The sequence below is a fragment of the Gallinula chloropus genome (assembly GCF_964237585.1).
Source record: "Gallinula chloropus genome assembly, chromosome: 3".
Classification (NCBI taxonomy): Eukaryota; Metazoa; Chordata; class Aves; order Gruiformes; family Rallidae; genus Gallinula; species Gallinula chloropus.
Window position 1 is genome coordinate 34,153,529 of NC_140087.1, and position 15,919 is coordinate 34,169,447.

General features: G+C 40.1%; 1 protein-coding gene across 1 annotated transcript in view; it reads right to left on the bottom strand.

Annotated features, from left to right (window-relative positions):
• UTRN (utrophin) overlaps positions 1-15,919 on the bottom strand; it is a 380,556-nt gene that overhangs the window by 286,934 nt on the left and 77,703 nt on the right. The window contains exons 6-14 of the mRNA XM_084262364.1: positions 13,337-13,429; positions 12,324-12,496; positions 9,033-9,148; positions 7,793-7,956; positions 7,031-7,234; positions 5,657-5,838; positions 4,806-4,956; positions 3,309-3,428; positions 2,452-2,553 (exon numbers count right to left, since the gene is read on the bottom strand). Of these exons, the coding sequence (XP_084118490.1) occupies positions 2,452-2,553; positions 3,309-3,428; positions 4,806-4,956; positions 5,657-5,838; positions 7,031-7,234; positions 7,793-7,956; positions 9,033-9,148; positions 12,324-12,496; positions 13,337-13,429 (1,305 nt within the window). The remainder of the gene's footprint in view (positions 1-2,451; positions 2,554-3,308; positions 3,429-4,805; positions 4,957-5,656; positions 5,839-7,030; positions 7,235-7,792; positions 7,957-9,032; positions 9,149-12,323; positions 12,497-13,336; positions 13,430-15,919) is intronic.

The window sequence follows — 15,919 nt, forward strand, 5'->3', positions numbered from 1 at the left end:
GTCTTGGGTCTCATTTTCCTTCAGCTGCTTGGCACTCCTATGGAACCCCCAGCAATAACTGGCATCAAGGATCAGGAAGGATCTTACAGATTTTATATTATGTTGTAACATATTGCTGCTGCACAGCCATCTTCACAGCCTTGAATACCCAGAGCTCAGTTGCAGACCCACTGGTGCACTGCTGCTCCTCTGTCTTATAAAATAAAATGATACAACAAGGCAGACTTTTTTGTTCTTTGACCACCACTTTAAACAGCTGCTAGAATCTTCAGCCTAGCTCAGTATATTTTTGCCATTGTCACAGAATTGACTACAGCAACTTTCAGGCCAAAGGGTTAAGACAGTTTACATTGCCAATGTAAACTCATATGCAAAAATGTACAGGCAGCAAATACGATGGTGGTTGAAGGCTGTGAGAAACAAAATTACACCACCACATACTCTCTGGAATAATCACACTGGCATCCCAGCCAACATATTTTATGCATAAGAGGAACTTAAAAACCCTTCAACGTATTCAGTTAATTTCTGCTAAGTCAGCAGTCAGAGATAACTCTCCCTAGAAAACCGAAACAGAATTATCAGAGTGCTAAGAAATATCTGGCACTGATTGAGGAATTTGCTTCCTGAGTGGTAAGAATTGTGTTGACTTGGCAATGTGGCTTCCAATCATTTTCTAAGCAGCCACAAAAAGGCTGATGCATCACTGTCACTCAGCTCTCCATCTGGTTGGGCAAAATGGAAAACAATAGTACCTAAATGTTTTCATTACTTTTGTGTTAATGCTGTATTGTATTGCAATTTTTAATTAGTCTCAAATTGGAATTTTTGTAGGTCACTTGATAATTCTTGAGGTCAGAGAACTGTAATTCAAAACTTAATAATAAATGTGTTGTACAGAGGGAAACAACAAATGCAAACATAGGCTTGTTACTTGCTATCTGACATTCAACATTAAACAATCCTTGAGACCATGTGCAAACAACATAATTACATACAAATTTTTAAAACCCCAACCAAAACCAACAAAAATACAAGCCTCCCCCCAAAACCCACAACAAAAAACCTAACAAACCCAAAACCCAAAAAAACCCCACAAACAAATGCACAGCAGCTCCAACAGAAGATGACACTCTTAACAGTATTGGAATAATTAATGAGTGACAAGTGATCACTTTTCCTCAGAGTAGTATAAGGGTGGAGAGAACAGATATGTGTTCACATAGGGTCATCAAAACCAAAATCACTTGAAGTCCCTACCTTGGCATACAGAGCAAGGATTTCTGAGGAACCCCTACTTCTCTACTCAGAGACTTATTTTGCCCAAGAGTTAGTACACAATTTTCTGTATGTATGACAACACACAACATTAAAGTTTTTATATATATGTGTGTATATATATATATACACAAAAATATATCTTGTGATTGGATAAACTGGAATCTGAACCTTGGGTCCATGTTAACAAGGTCCCATGAGGTGCAAATTCAGCTTACCAACATGCTGCAACTAGGTAGAGGAGGGGTCAGGAAGAAACACAGATGCAACCCCCAAAAATGCAGACAAAACACTGCTGTCAAAGAAACCAGTCTGTAACTGATAGCAGCAGCTATATCAGCACTGCTCTACTTCTTTCACATGTCTAAACAATCTGTGTGTACTCCAGAGTTTAAACAATGGTTTACAGTGATAAATACCATCATTTACGAAAACAAAACAATTTAAGTAAAACCTTCAAAGGGAAAGCCGTCACATATTTTAGGCTGAGACACAAAACAAGCTCCAGCATTAGCCACACAAACCTAACACATGTAGTTGCATTACCGTATTTTTATGCCATCAGTGATTTTGCATTTGAGCAGTATATTTAATATATATGTAGAATGCACAATATCAAAGTAAGAAAAAAATCTCACTGCACTGTCTACTTCACAACTCAACTGTTTGCCTAAACTCAGCAAAATGAGAGGAGCAGCATGCTTTGCTGTATTGATCAAATGCTTTATGTTATTGATTTTGAAAACAGTACCTATGGATTAGTTGATTATACAAAGGTGTCAGCGTATCCATGTTGGAAGCACATACACTTCCATTAGGAAAATTTATCTAATTACCAAACCACCAAATAGTGATTCATTGCCATTTTGCTATCAAGGATGTTCCCACTTCACTGCCACTTCACAAGATACCTTGGAAATTATTTTATAAGGAGTTATAAACTTACTTTCTCAGACTTTGGAAAATACTTCTTTCGAACTGCACAGCTACTCTACTCTTCAAGAAATGCTCAGAATCCAAACAATAACACAAACCCTTCTTTTGTCAAGGCATTTTTCTGGGAGCTACTAAACCCTACTGAGGAGGTTAGGTGTGTTTGGTTTTTTTTTTGTCAGTTGGTTTTTCCCCCTCCACAAACCAACTAGTCACTCGGGTAACTCAAGAGCTACTAACCTGCTCTTCCAGCAGGTCCTGCCATAAAAGCTGAATTTCTTGCAACTTGACCCGTCGTTCCTCAGTCCAGCGACAAACAGCTGTCCATCGCTCACCAAGCCTCTATAAAAGCATGAAACACTCATGAACATTCATGAGCTTCACAAGGAAGCTGAAAACACAGATACTCAAAAGCATAAATTCTACTTCACCGTAACCTCTTTCTACTTCATAGCTAGCTCCTTGCCAGTAATCACCATTGTTGTATTGAACAAAGCTGGAGGGTAAAACTTTTGAGAGCTTTCACCTATGGCCTTATCTCTGCTCTTGCTGAAGTCAGAGAGCTATTTGATTGACTTCAAAAAAGAGTGAACAAAGTAGCATGAATTCTGTTTCAATAAATTTTTTCACACTCCCCATATTTCAGGTTACAGTCTAACTTCTAGCAAAAACAGGAAAATACTTCACACATATTCCCTAGATAACTTGTGCTCATGTCTTTAAATATTCTTCCCATCAGATTTTAACTTCTTAATGAAAATTACTTCTGTGAAATATGAGTTGTACTGTGCGTCTTCCCATTTTAATGAAACTGCTAAAGATTGAGCTACAAAAGTGCCTAAGTCACTGGGAATACAAACACCTTGACTCATCAGGAATTGAGCTGGAAACTCACCACAGCGCTTTTTCAGGTTTTACCCTGAGCAAGTTTAATAATGCTTTACATTAATATTACTTGTAAAAAAATATTTAAATTACCTTCTGGAATAAATTGCCTTTAAACAAAAAGCTGGTGGTTAACCATTATATGTAAAGGTTTTAAGTGCCTGGTACTGCAGTAAGAAAGAAAAAAAAAAGAAAGAAAAGAGGGTTTTTACCTGCAATTGTTCCTCCAAAATAGCTGTGGCACTTTCCCCGCTGCTTTCATCAACAATGACAACCATGTGTGTCAGGGAGTTTACCTTCACCTGTTCTGTCTCTAGGTCACTCTGCAGGCTCTGGAGAAAAAAAAAAAAATCAGAGGTTACCAAATTTGAATAATTTGCTAATCTGCAGGGAATCACTGCACAGTTTAAATAAGTATAAACAAAAGATTGCTAGAAATGAACCCAAAAGCATTCTGGTAAAGTGTTGGAAAACACAGAGTGCTAAACTGTGTGCACCATACTTGGCTAGGAAAAATCGTATGACAACTCAACCGACTTTCTATGTCTACTATTCTAAGTAAGAGAGCTTAACTGTTTCTATAAAAAGCTATTCCTGATAATAAGCAAGTATCATAAGGCATGATGAACAGGGAAAAATCATTAAGAGCATTCTTCTCTGAATAGCTGTCAGTATAATTCTCTTAAGTATCAACAGTGCTACAATGGATCATGATGTTCAAAGAGAATAGTTGAAAACTGCAGAAAGCTACAGTTTTAGATTGAAATAATCCATAGATTCAAATACACATACAACCTCTAGAAGAGAAGATGCCATTTTAAAGTATCTGTGCAAGATCAATATGCCTTTACGGTACTGTAAATATCACTTTTTATCCCAGAACATCCTAAGCTACTCCATGAACAACACGCCTCAAAGTCCCCAGACTTTGAAGACAGAGGAAAGAATGCTAATGCAGGACAGGAAATTACACAGGCAAAAAAATATTTCACAGTTCTTGCCCCATGAGGTATGGCCCATGCTGGGTAGAAGAAGGTCAAACTCATCACTGAGTATGAAAACCAAAACTGCAACCATGATAAGAATCACCAGGCCAGCTTTCTCCTTTAATGAAAGCACTTCAGAGTTGAAAGGCTGGGGTCCCACCTAAAAACTTGAGACAAGCCACTTCCAAAATGCTGTGCACAACAGAGAGCAGTGCCTATGCATCCCCTTCGGGTGGGATCCTTGTAAGAACAGGGACCAAAATGGGTGACCTGGGAGGCCCTTCCTTGAGGTTTTAACTCACGCATTATTTTCACCTGCAAGTCTCAAGCATGCTTTTAGCAATGCCTGACAGTGATTAAAGGTGAGTTTGTCCACAGTACTTTTTGTATTGTCCTTCACACCAAAAATTTACCTGGAGGGGCCTCATCCTGCATGAGGTGAAGGCAACATGATTTCTCTTACAGGTTTTGCTTCCTCCATGAAGCAAAGATGTTTCTGCCATAGTTACAAATGCTCAAGTGTTCAGTTAAGAAAATACTCCCAGAAAATTGCAATTGCTTTCTACCCAATTGTCATCATCCTTTCCCAAGCATCAAATGCAGTCCCTCAGCATGCAGCTATATGGAACCAACACAATCGAGTTTCTCAGTTAAGGAACCCACCAACATACACATCTTCCAAATATTTCTCTTACACATATTGCATAACAGACAAAGATTTACTTTATGTTCATCCAGCTGTTTTTCAAGGGACTCCAAATCTTCTGCTAAGAGCTGAGATTCCATCTTCTGAATGCGTTCTTCTGTGACCGTCAGCCAGTCAGAGAGCTGCTGCAACTGCTGCTTCTGGAGCTCCATCAGCATGTCATGCAGGCTGCAGGAAGAAGCACAGGCAGAGTTATTTCAGATATGGTTCCCCCAAGGAAAGACACCTCGTTTATCGTTCCTATAGGAAAGAAGCAAGGTCATTTCATAAACCAGTTAGCTGTCATCAAGTAATATTTTCCCCATTAGGAACATAGTTAAGTATCCTTGTTTCATTCTCAATAAAACCCCAAAAAACACCTCCCCTTCCCCCCCCACCCCCCCAAAAAAAAAAGTTAGTGAATTATGCAATTTGTATTGGAGATTGTTTTCTTGCAACAGGGTTTTGCTGCTAATAGAGCCTTAGCAGAGAGCAGCAACACAATGCAGTTTCTCCCTTGATGTGTGGCTCTTAGCTTGATATCCCACAGGAGGGAAAAAGTTCCTCTACATGCTTTTTACTTGTGTAAACACACCGAGCTAGCCACATCTACTGAGGAACTGAAATTAATAAAACAGCATTAAAAACAGCATTTATGTAACTACTGTGTATAGTTACTTTTATGTAAGAACCAAAACAACCCAGTTATATTCATTTCTTTGGTTTCACTTTAGAATGTATGAAGAAGGTGGATTTCATGTCACAAACTGAAGAGATAATTCTGGAAAAAAGATTTCTTACAAATGGATACAAAGCAACTCCTAGGTCATGCAGTCAGCACCAGAGGTCGGTCCTGCAGCTCTAAGAGAGGTTATGTGGTGTGACTCACCGGGACTGCCTGTCCATGCTCTCCACCCTGAGCTCCTCCCAACGAGAGTTCAGCAGCAGCATTTGCTCCTGGATCTCAAACTCCTCTTCGGATGACAAATTCCCCTGGGCCACCAGTTGGTTTCCAGCCTGCAGAACACTGCCCACACTGCTCTGGTGTGCAGTCAGCTCCATCATAAAAGCCTGGAAACAGTATAACCAGCCATGTCACCAGGACACCTGTGAAGTCCTACAGGAGTCTATGAATTGTAAATATCCCAATAAATTGTTGTTTGAAATAGTGCTGCAGAATGAGCTGGCACCCTTAAACACATAAGCATGGCAAACCTGTGTCTTTCTATGATAGAAACTTCTCCATAAGCTACAAAAAATCTGGACCAGTAAGAGAGAGCTAACTGGCAAAAAAAAACCCCAAAACTGACTGCCCCAGGGAAAAAGCTGTAAGACTACAGCCTTTGAACAAATGCACCAGAAATTACCTATGACCAACAGAACTAAAACAAGACCTGAATGTATCATTTGAAAGCAAATAGAACCCTGTGAATTAATAAATTATTTTTTTTAATCACATATTTACTATAAATGCAACACCTTTTTTTTTGTTCAAGGCTTTAAAACTGTCACATAAAGAAAAAAAATTCTTCAGATTGATCAGCATTCATATTTTTAATTCAATTGTATACAGTAAGCTGACAAAGGAGAAAACTAAATCATCTAATGTGTCTAACACGACACATGAAACTTTTAGCAACATTAGAACATTTGTTCAGACTTGGAACAGAACCAAACCAAAATAATTTGGAAGCAAAAATAATTCTGAAGAAGCAACTCATGTTTCTGAAATAAACTATGTTAATCATGACAGGGAGACCTCTCAATTAAATTGACACAATTATCAATTTCAGCATTGCCCTCATTTAACAGCGAGTGACATAAGGCTGACCAGGCTTTTTAGTAGTTGGCAGAAGAGGAGCACAAATCAGCATGGATCAATCTGTCTTTGTTTTATAGACAGCAAGCCAGCTACCAAAAGCTGATTAAAGAAACCCACAACCAAACACACACCCCAAACATTAAAGTTTCAAAACATGTTCCACTGTAAGTTCTTCTAAAAAAAATTAAAAAAATCTATTTCACCTTCAAGAAGCTATAATTTGACAATACATCATCCTCCCCTCCCCCCCCTCCCCCCCCCAAAAAAACCCACAAACAAAAAACCCCAACCATATCACATTCAGTTTAAGGTGTTTTTGATTTAGGAAAAGCAAGGTAAGAGAAACAGAACGGCAGGTTTTGGATAACAACTAGGAAATTGAAGTTCTGGAGCTCAGAAACACACAGAAAAACAGCAAATGAGTTTTCAAGATGAGCTTACTTCATGGGTTGAAAATTGCTCTTTTACTTCCTCAACATCACCAGATATTTCTTCCTGTTCCCGAAACACTTCCTCAGCTGACAGCAGCCACGTAAGAACTTCTTCCAGAGCAATCTGGTAGCTATCCAAGTCCATATCCACCTCTGTCACTGTGCTGGGAGTTTCTGCTCTAGAGCCTCCCTGCTCCTCTTCAAGTGCTACAGCCTAGGAACCAAGAGAAAAGTTATGTCTCCAAAGTGCCCAGAAGATGCCTTTCTAAATGATGCTAAAAATAGAACAAGCAAGACCCCTTTTAATTCTTCATAAAATGCTAAAAGTAATCACTGGGTACATTTTAATGAGAAGGCCTTCAATAACCACTTATGAACTTTCATTTTAAAATAAAGAACCTGAATAGAAATACCAACTCCCGTCTCGCTCATTTAACAGTGGATTTCACCACCACCACAAGTCCTGTGGCAAACTCAATTAAAGATTTTGGGCCTCCCCCTGCACCTTGCCAAGATGAAAGATAAAGAGAAGCAGAAAAAGAAGCATAACACATACTTTATACCTCATCACACAGGATTTTCTCCATGAATCAGAAAAGAAAATGGAAGACAGAACAACTGAAGCCAGTCACAAAGATTACGCTAGGATTTTTCATATATTCCCAGTTGTGTTGCCCAAGGTAGAAGGCATATTCCTGAGACAACTCCCAAGCCTGAAGATCAGCTAAAATTGTAAGTGAAGAAAAGCCAGGCAGACTTTGATGACAAACACCTGCTGCATGTTGAACTCCCCATCCTCACACTCCTGCTTGTATCTTCTTGGAAGGGTCTCCACCTCCCGGATATCTTCCATAGTGACTTGCTTAGGAAGGACCTCAAATAAAGAGGTTAAATACATAATAATAGACTTTTTGTCTGGAAGCTGGACAGCAACATCTGCATCAAAAAAGATAAAATATAGGGGAAAATAAATTAGGAAGCTGCTTTTCTAAATCATTACTTAAAATACAGATAAGACTTCACCTATAGTGTAAATCACATGTACTCCTGTAAGTAGCCTATAGTGAGCTTTAAGTAAAAAATGCCACATTTGACATGTTGAATGCAGTATGAAGGAGAAAAAAAATTTAAAATACATATATTTTCTTCATTTAGAAGTGAACTCACATTAAAAGACATGACCTTTTCTGCAGTAAGAGCCCAAACTGAAGTTGTTAAGGAATAAAAATTATTTGGGGAAAATTATTCTGGGGCATCTCCCAAGCAGAAATGTGGTTCAGGGACAGTACTTGTATAAACAAACATTTCCACTTAGGGTGTATCCCCACTCCCATCATCATCAGTTCATTTTCACATGGTAAAGAGTTTCACCAACTCAGGTTCACTTATCTCTAGGTAAACAAGTGTCAGTCATTAAGTTATATTTTGTTTTCTTTTCTAAGAAGGTGGTGCTTGAATCTATAAAGTTTGAGAGCTTGTCTTACAGAATGAATCTTTGGAGGCTCGCTTCAAAGCAGAGCGACAGCTCAGCATTTTAAAAAGGAGCCATAAAAGTTTCCTGGTAAGCATTCCTACACAGTAAGTACTCACAGCACTGGCAGCTACTGCTACTCAGGGTATATTTAAAGAAAAAAAAAAAAAAACAGGCCATGAGCTCTTAAAGCTATCCCATTCTAAATAGTGCTTTACTTCATGTGAACAGCACAAACCCTTGTGGCAGGACTCCTACCCATGATGAAACAAAGCCAGGCTAGCAACTTGACCTTCTGCATACTGTCCCTGAATGGCAAGTTGATCAGAACCTTAACATTCCAGAAGCCGAAGCACACGGCTGCAGAGGCATATGCTTACCCTACAAATTAAATTCTTTTAAACCCATATTTAAAGGCTTGAAAAAAAGCATCTCAGCACAAAACTGCTGGAATTTGTATTCGTAGCAAATATCAACAGAAGTAACTTCTTTCAAGGGAGCTCAAAAAAGCTTCTGGTCAAGTAAAACAACTATATCCCACCTTCAGGATCCAGCAGTTTCTCAATTCCCAAGTGGTTCTTGGCTATGCTGAAAGCATGTTCCAGTCTCTCAACTGGGGTCATCTGTATAACTTTATCCCAGCTGAAAAGCTCAGGTCTAAAAGCAAAGGCAAAATGGGAAAGAAAGCGGTAATTTTTATCTGAAGAAAGGATCCCATACCACGCAGAATATGAAGTAATTGGATATAAAGGTAGCTACTGAAGTATTATAAGCAAACATACAAAACAAGTATGTGTATATATATATACATAAAACATATGTATACATATACAGAAAAGCATAAATAAAAATACATGCTTTCTTTCTATTAGTGATAATCTGGCAATCACATATTGATTAACTGGCTCCATGCCCACAGCAACATCCACCTTCCACTCTGTTTTCTATACATACACTCATTAACTGGAATGAGAGATCAAATACTACTAACTAGAAAATAAACTCAGTGTTTAAAATTTATTCCAGAGATGGTTTTCTTCAATAGTTTCTTTCACAGCATTGCTGTTACTACATCCTGTCTGCATCAGGCTCTGCTGGGTAATCAAGAGTCACTGTTCCCAGAGAGCCTCATTCCAAACTTGTGATGTGGCTCCGTGACCACCCCATTTCATTGAGGCTAGGAGCAGCAGTGGTCCCCACCCCTGATCGCTTACCCTGTCTCATGACCTTTTTCACTCCAATTTAAAAGAAAAACAAAAAATCCACCAAAAAAATCCCCACCAAAAAACCCTACAACAATCCTTACAAAAGCCTCCCCCAATCACAAGCACTCATGAGAGCACCAGTGCAAATCAGACCAAGGAGCTGATCAATTTACAGTGCCAAAGACCTTCATCTTGCATTAGCACTGACCAACCCAAATCTTCAGTCCAGCTGTGCACCCAAAACAGACAGGCAGGTCTCAAGGGGAAAGAACAGAGCAGGAAGTGGGGTCAACAATCAGGCCCCCTGCCTAGTGGTACCTACACAGAGAGGGCACCCTCAGACTCAAGCTGCAGCAGCATAGCTCTCAGGCTGCAAAGCCATCACAGTACTCCCCATTCCCCTGCAACAGTGACTTCTCATTAAAACACTGTTATCGATTCTGGGCATTATAGAACTTGGGAAGGAAGTGATGAGCTTGTCTTATTTTAAGACTTTGCTTAGTTCTAAATTGGCCCAAGTGTATCCTTGTAACATCTGTCGAGCCATTACACTTTGTGAAACAGGAAGGCCATAACCCAGCAAGGTCTGAGAAGCAAGAAAGCCAGAAGATAGGTAGGGTGAACAAGGAACAAGGATATGCAAAGACCTTGATAGAAGCTACTGGCACACTGTGCCTCCATGCACTAAGGATAACCACATGGATCCACATAAAGCCTTAGCAGAAACTCTTACTTTGAAAACCACATTGCAGTAAGTATAGTCTAGATGTGCCACCTGCACCCTGCCATGATAACACAGATTTTAATACAATGCCATCTAGGTATTTACCTAGAAAATTGTACCAGAGAAAAATTCAATTCATAGAGGATCTAAGCTAATATTAGGAAAGAGACCAGCACAATATAATGTTAAATATCCTATTACCTCATATAATTTTATTAAGCATTGAGAGTATTACAAAGTTACTAGATATTACAGCCAAGAGGTAGAACTGCTAACAATTGTCGATAGATACATAAAGAGAAAAATTAGCTACTAAACCTCTTAATGGGATCCACAAAAATTCTCCTATATTGTCATATTTAGCTAAATTAAGAAAGCAATATTGAAAGCACCCCTTTGGCAGGGAAGCACTACTCTCTGGGTGAATGAAACAGCTTTGTTGTCCTGCCACTTCTGCAACCTGTAGTCCCCCTGTTCCTTTTTAAATCTTCTGTTTCAAAGCCGACCTAAATTTAAATCCAGCTCAAGATTTCTTGGAAGTGTGGGGAAAATGGTGTTTCCCTGGCTAAAGGGCTGGTGCCCAGGGACAGAAAATTGAATGTTGATGCGGTGGCAGCTGCAGGAAGCGAGACTAAAGGGCTCAGAGATCAGCAGAGCCAGGTAACTGAGATTTTAGGAAGCCAGGAGAAAGCACAGTTACTCAGTTTTCAGGAAGGGGTTTTGCTACTTAATAGTGCTCTGAAAACAGCTCAGAGACTTCAGACCCCACAAAGCCCAAGCAGGCAGTCATGATGCATGATGCCCCTGCAGCCAGCGAGCCAGTTATTTCAGTCAGCACAGGCCAAACTGGCACTTAAGAGCAAAGAGCAGCAGGCTCAGCATGAACACAGGCTTTTACAAACATTTTGCTGGCTATAAACCTTCTGGGTGTTTGTAAATCATTTTCCGTGACAGATACCTTGTGGCCAGGAGGTCTGGTTAAATTCTAGATATGGTCCTACCGTTACCTGAGCCTTTTATTCCCTCTTCCTGGGAGCATGGCAGCTGCTGCCACCGCCATAACTCAGCTATTTTTGGTTAAGAACAGTCAGCTCTTACAAAGCAACAAGCTGGCTTCATTTCAAGTGTGGTGGGTTAGAATGGATTGCCCAGAAGCAGATCTCAAAGAAAGTGAAAAAGAAAAAAAAAGAACCACCACATAAGTTTCATAGGAGTTTGCAATGCTGATTTTTTTTTTTTTTTAGGCTACCAAAAAGTTCTCCAAAAATAAGAGAGAACATAAAAGATCTGTGCAAAGAAGCTTCAACAACATTCCTTATAAAGTATAATGAACACACTAATGAGTACGCTACAGGCACCTGAAGTATTCTGCTACCCTTTGATGCTGCTGCTCAACGGCTTCCCTGAAAGAGCTGTGTACATTGTCTTTCAAGCAACAAACATTTAAAAACTAAGAAAACCTACAGAGTCTGCCTTACTCCTTCGTTCTGAAGCTTCTGTACCTTGCTACTAAAATGCTGCAGCAAACCCCGATGGAAGCAATGCTTCCTTTTGCAGAGGAGGGAGGGCAGGAGGAAGGAAGTGCGTGGGAAGGAGGTGGTCAGCCCCTCCCAGCAGAGACTTGTTCAGCTCAGTCTCTGTGTAACACATAGTAAGTGGGATGTAGACCCACTCCAATTAGCAAGTGTGCATACATGTGCAGGAGCTAAGTTACACTGCTGCCTTGGCTCCATCCTCTGTAAGGCACTGGCAGTATCCCCTCCACTATTATTGTTACCGCAACAGAAACAAAACAAACAACAAATCATCAAAACCAGCTAGAAGCTCTCAAATGCTCAAGCATGAAGACATAGGAAAAAAGCTGCTTACTTGGCTAGGTCTAAGATAAGCTGTTGCTACTTACTTGTGTCTGTGGATGACAGCATTAAAGGCAAGTCCATCTGCCCAGCTTGTGGTGAAGTTCAGAACATTGACCTGGCTGTAAGGTCTCGTGGACTGCCGAACCCAGCTCAGCAGGATCTTCTCACTGTTGGTCTGCTGCAAATCTGACATGATGTTCTTCATTACATCCTTCACCTGCAAGGCAGCAGCATCTACACCTTACAGACAAATTCTCCACTTTTCCTTCCTATAAAACCTTTGAACCAAGCTACTTCACAAATTGTGAAAAGGTCTTTCCCATAAAAAGTTGTGAATCAAACTCTAACTCCTCACATGAAATTTGGGAATAACAGTATTCAGACCATCTTTGCACTCTGCTGATTACAAGAAACAGTAACACCCCATGTAATGACAACACATTACTATGAGATATTTCTCTCTGCCTTGTGCAAACCAGAAAGCAAACCTCAAAAATATAGTTTACACAGGTTTTCTGCATGAGGAGAGTATCTGCTCAGACAACAAAAGGAGTTTGTTGTTTGGGTATTATGCATAAACACCTACCACCCCCCACCCCCCCCCCCCAAGTGAATTCAATTATCTTCCCACACACCTGCATAACCCAGGAGCAAGTCAACCTATGAGACTGAGAAACAAATCTGCAGAGCACCATATAAGATGCAAGCCCAATGCAGCTACTGAGATAGTAAAAACCACCTGATAGCAGAAGTGCATAAAAGCCTTGGGGAAGGAATATAAATCCAATGCTTCAGCCCGAGAAACCTCTCCACAATTAACAGGAGCAGGAACTAAACTGAAAGACTGAGTACAACTGAGCACATTGGAGAGTATGTGTCACAGGAGGCAGCCAATAGACAGAGATCAGAAACCAAACACTGGCCTGCCTTTATTTACCAGCCCAAAATAGAAGTAGTATTTTCTGCCACCAAAACCCTGGGAAGGTTTGTGTGAATCCCAGCAGACCAATGCACACGATATTCCTGGAAAGGAAGAGATCTTGCAGCACCATCTCACCTGCCAATGTAAGATAATGCTCCAGAGCAGCCCCAGTGTCAGCTTGTGATTTCCATCCACGATGTCAGTTCCTCCGATATTCACCAACTCCACCTGGAGAGGTTGGATCAGCTCTATATTAAACACTGTTATCACAGTCTTGAGTCACAACCCCACCCCATATTCCTGGCTGCCCAGACACGTATTTTTATTTCAGTGCTCTGAAATAAAAAGTAGTAGGAGAGAGAACCAGAGACAACAGGGTATCTTTTACCTGAATTTGTCATGACAACTGCTTAAACAACATGATAAAAGATAGCATCAAAAAAGATACTCCATTAGAAGAGTTTTATCCTCTAACATACAGATGCATACCAGCAGTCAAAACTGACCAATAGAAATGCAAACATGAAGGGTCTGATATTTAAAAAAACAAAACAAAACACACAAGTTAAGCAGTTCTGCTCCTAGACAGTCTCAGAGATATTACAACACCATGAAAACCTCTGTAAGAATAGGTTTGTCTTGTTTGTGAACCAGCATCCAAATGGAACAAGTTTATAAGAGGAGACCAAAAGCTCAAAGGAAATATAAAATTTTCAAGTTTCCTATATGCATAGGACTACATATAGACTCAGTGATGGCCTAACTGAGATCATTAAAAGGATAAAAACATGGAAAGAGAGATTTTACTTTAGCAAGCCAGGGCTACCCACTCCCATGTCACGTATTCAGCCCTCAGAAATAGCAAACTTATAACACACGACCAGATACTCGCCCTGTGCTACTTTAGAGCCTGGATGGAATTGGGACATCAAGTCTCCATCTGGTCAGCACAGAGAAAGCAGCAGTAACTCAGAGCCACCTTTTGGAGGGAACCAACAACAGTGCACTGCATCGCCTCCAAGCCCATGGAAACTGGGTTAGGGACAGCTGCCGGTGGCCAAGGGGATAAGTATCTCCCTGGGTGTATGTAGCAGATGCTGAGACACACTCCCACATAGCGAAGATGTGGGGGGGAGGGGGGACAGGACATGGCTTTAGTCTTGCAAATAACATCAGCCAGGAGCATCCTGCAGCCCCAGGGGCAAGTGGCACAGCGCCTTTCTCAACCCCCACTCCAACCTATGTCACCCATAGTGCCCGAGAGAAACACCTCCCAGCTTGCACTAACTCTGAGAACTGTATCTGGGCAATGCTTGGGATCAGAACTGGTCACAAAGACAAAACCTGCACCAAGGAGCTGGCTAGGAGTTAAACAACACAGACAGTCGAGGGACAGTACGAGCCCATGCTCCGGCTCTCAGTACATGTAGCCTACAGTGACAGAATAGCCAAAACCAAGGTACTTTGTTTTAGAGGATATTGCTGATATATAAAGATATAATGGTATTCCATTAATACTTTTTTCCTCTTATCACACAATCACAAACAGCTTCAATTCTGCAAAATGTACTTGTAACCTCATTGCTTTCAGATAGCATCTAGGCAAGTTTCAGTTCCCCGTAGGGGGTTAGGAGCAGTGAATCAAATCTGTATTGAAATTAACATAGAACCACAAATTACACTTCAAAATCCTAAGGAAGCTTACAGATTTGTGGATTGTCCCCTCTCAGTATTTACAGCAGCTGCAACAGAATCTCGCAGCAATACTCTGCAAATACTGGGCATGTATTTTAAAACAACTGTAAATTAAACAGGCAAAACCAGGCCAAAAGAATCACCAGTGCAGATCATTAAGCAACACACTGGAAAACACTCTAGAACACAAGAAGCAGAAAGCAAGACTAAAGGCCATGGGCACAAAAATAAAACAGTTACATTGCAAAAGCTTTTTTCACCTGTAATAGAAAAAAACACCTTCAGATTTTTTTAATCATGCATTATTAATAATAATACCTCACTTTTGCTATCTACACCATACATAAAAGAAAACACCCCACATGTCCACTTTCACATTTTAATGACCCCGAACTAAACCAATGTATTGAGGGATGCAGCCAGCAGTCCACCTGGATGGCGAGTGGACTATGGAGACATAAGCAAAGATAATCAAGAAAAGAAAGCTGACAGTAGACAGTCATCACTACTGGCAGTAGACTGATATTGACTTTATGGAATTACTTCCAGTGGATGTTATTGTTGTTGCTGCTATTATTGAAAACTTAGTCCACAAAGCAAAAGAGTTTAAATTCATTACTTAGAACCGTTCCACTCCGCAGATAGATGAGGTTCACAGGATCACTTGAACTTCTATACCCTGAGCTTTTCTGTTCCTTACAATATATATTTAAACACTTCTAAAAATTATCTCACAACTTATGAATGTTGTATAGCCCACAAACTCTCAGGCAACAGATCGCAAATGTTTCTCGGTGGATGTCGTTTCCCTTCATCTTAACACATACACACACTTTCTACTGAAGTTAAGCAGTAGGTATAAATCATGTACATGACCTTAACAACCTTCAGCTAACTAACACCATCTGTTTACTTCTAGAAACCCAGATCCCAACAGCTTAAAGAAGAATTAATTAATTACTGTAATTCAATATTATTTCATTTAATAAAATAAATCAATTTCAAGCTGGAAAAATCCATGAC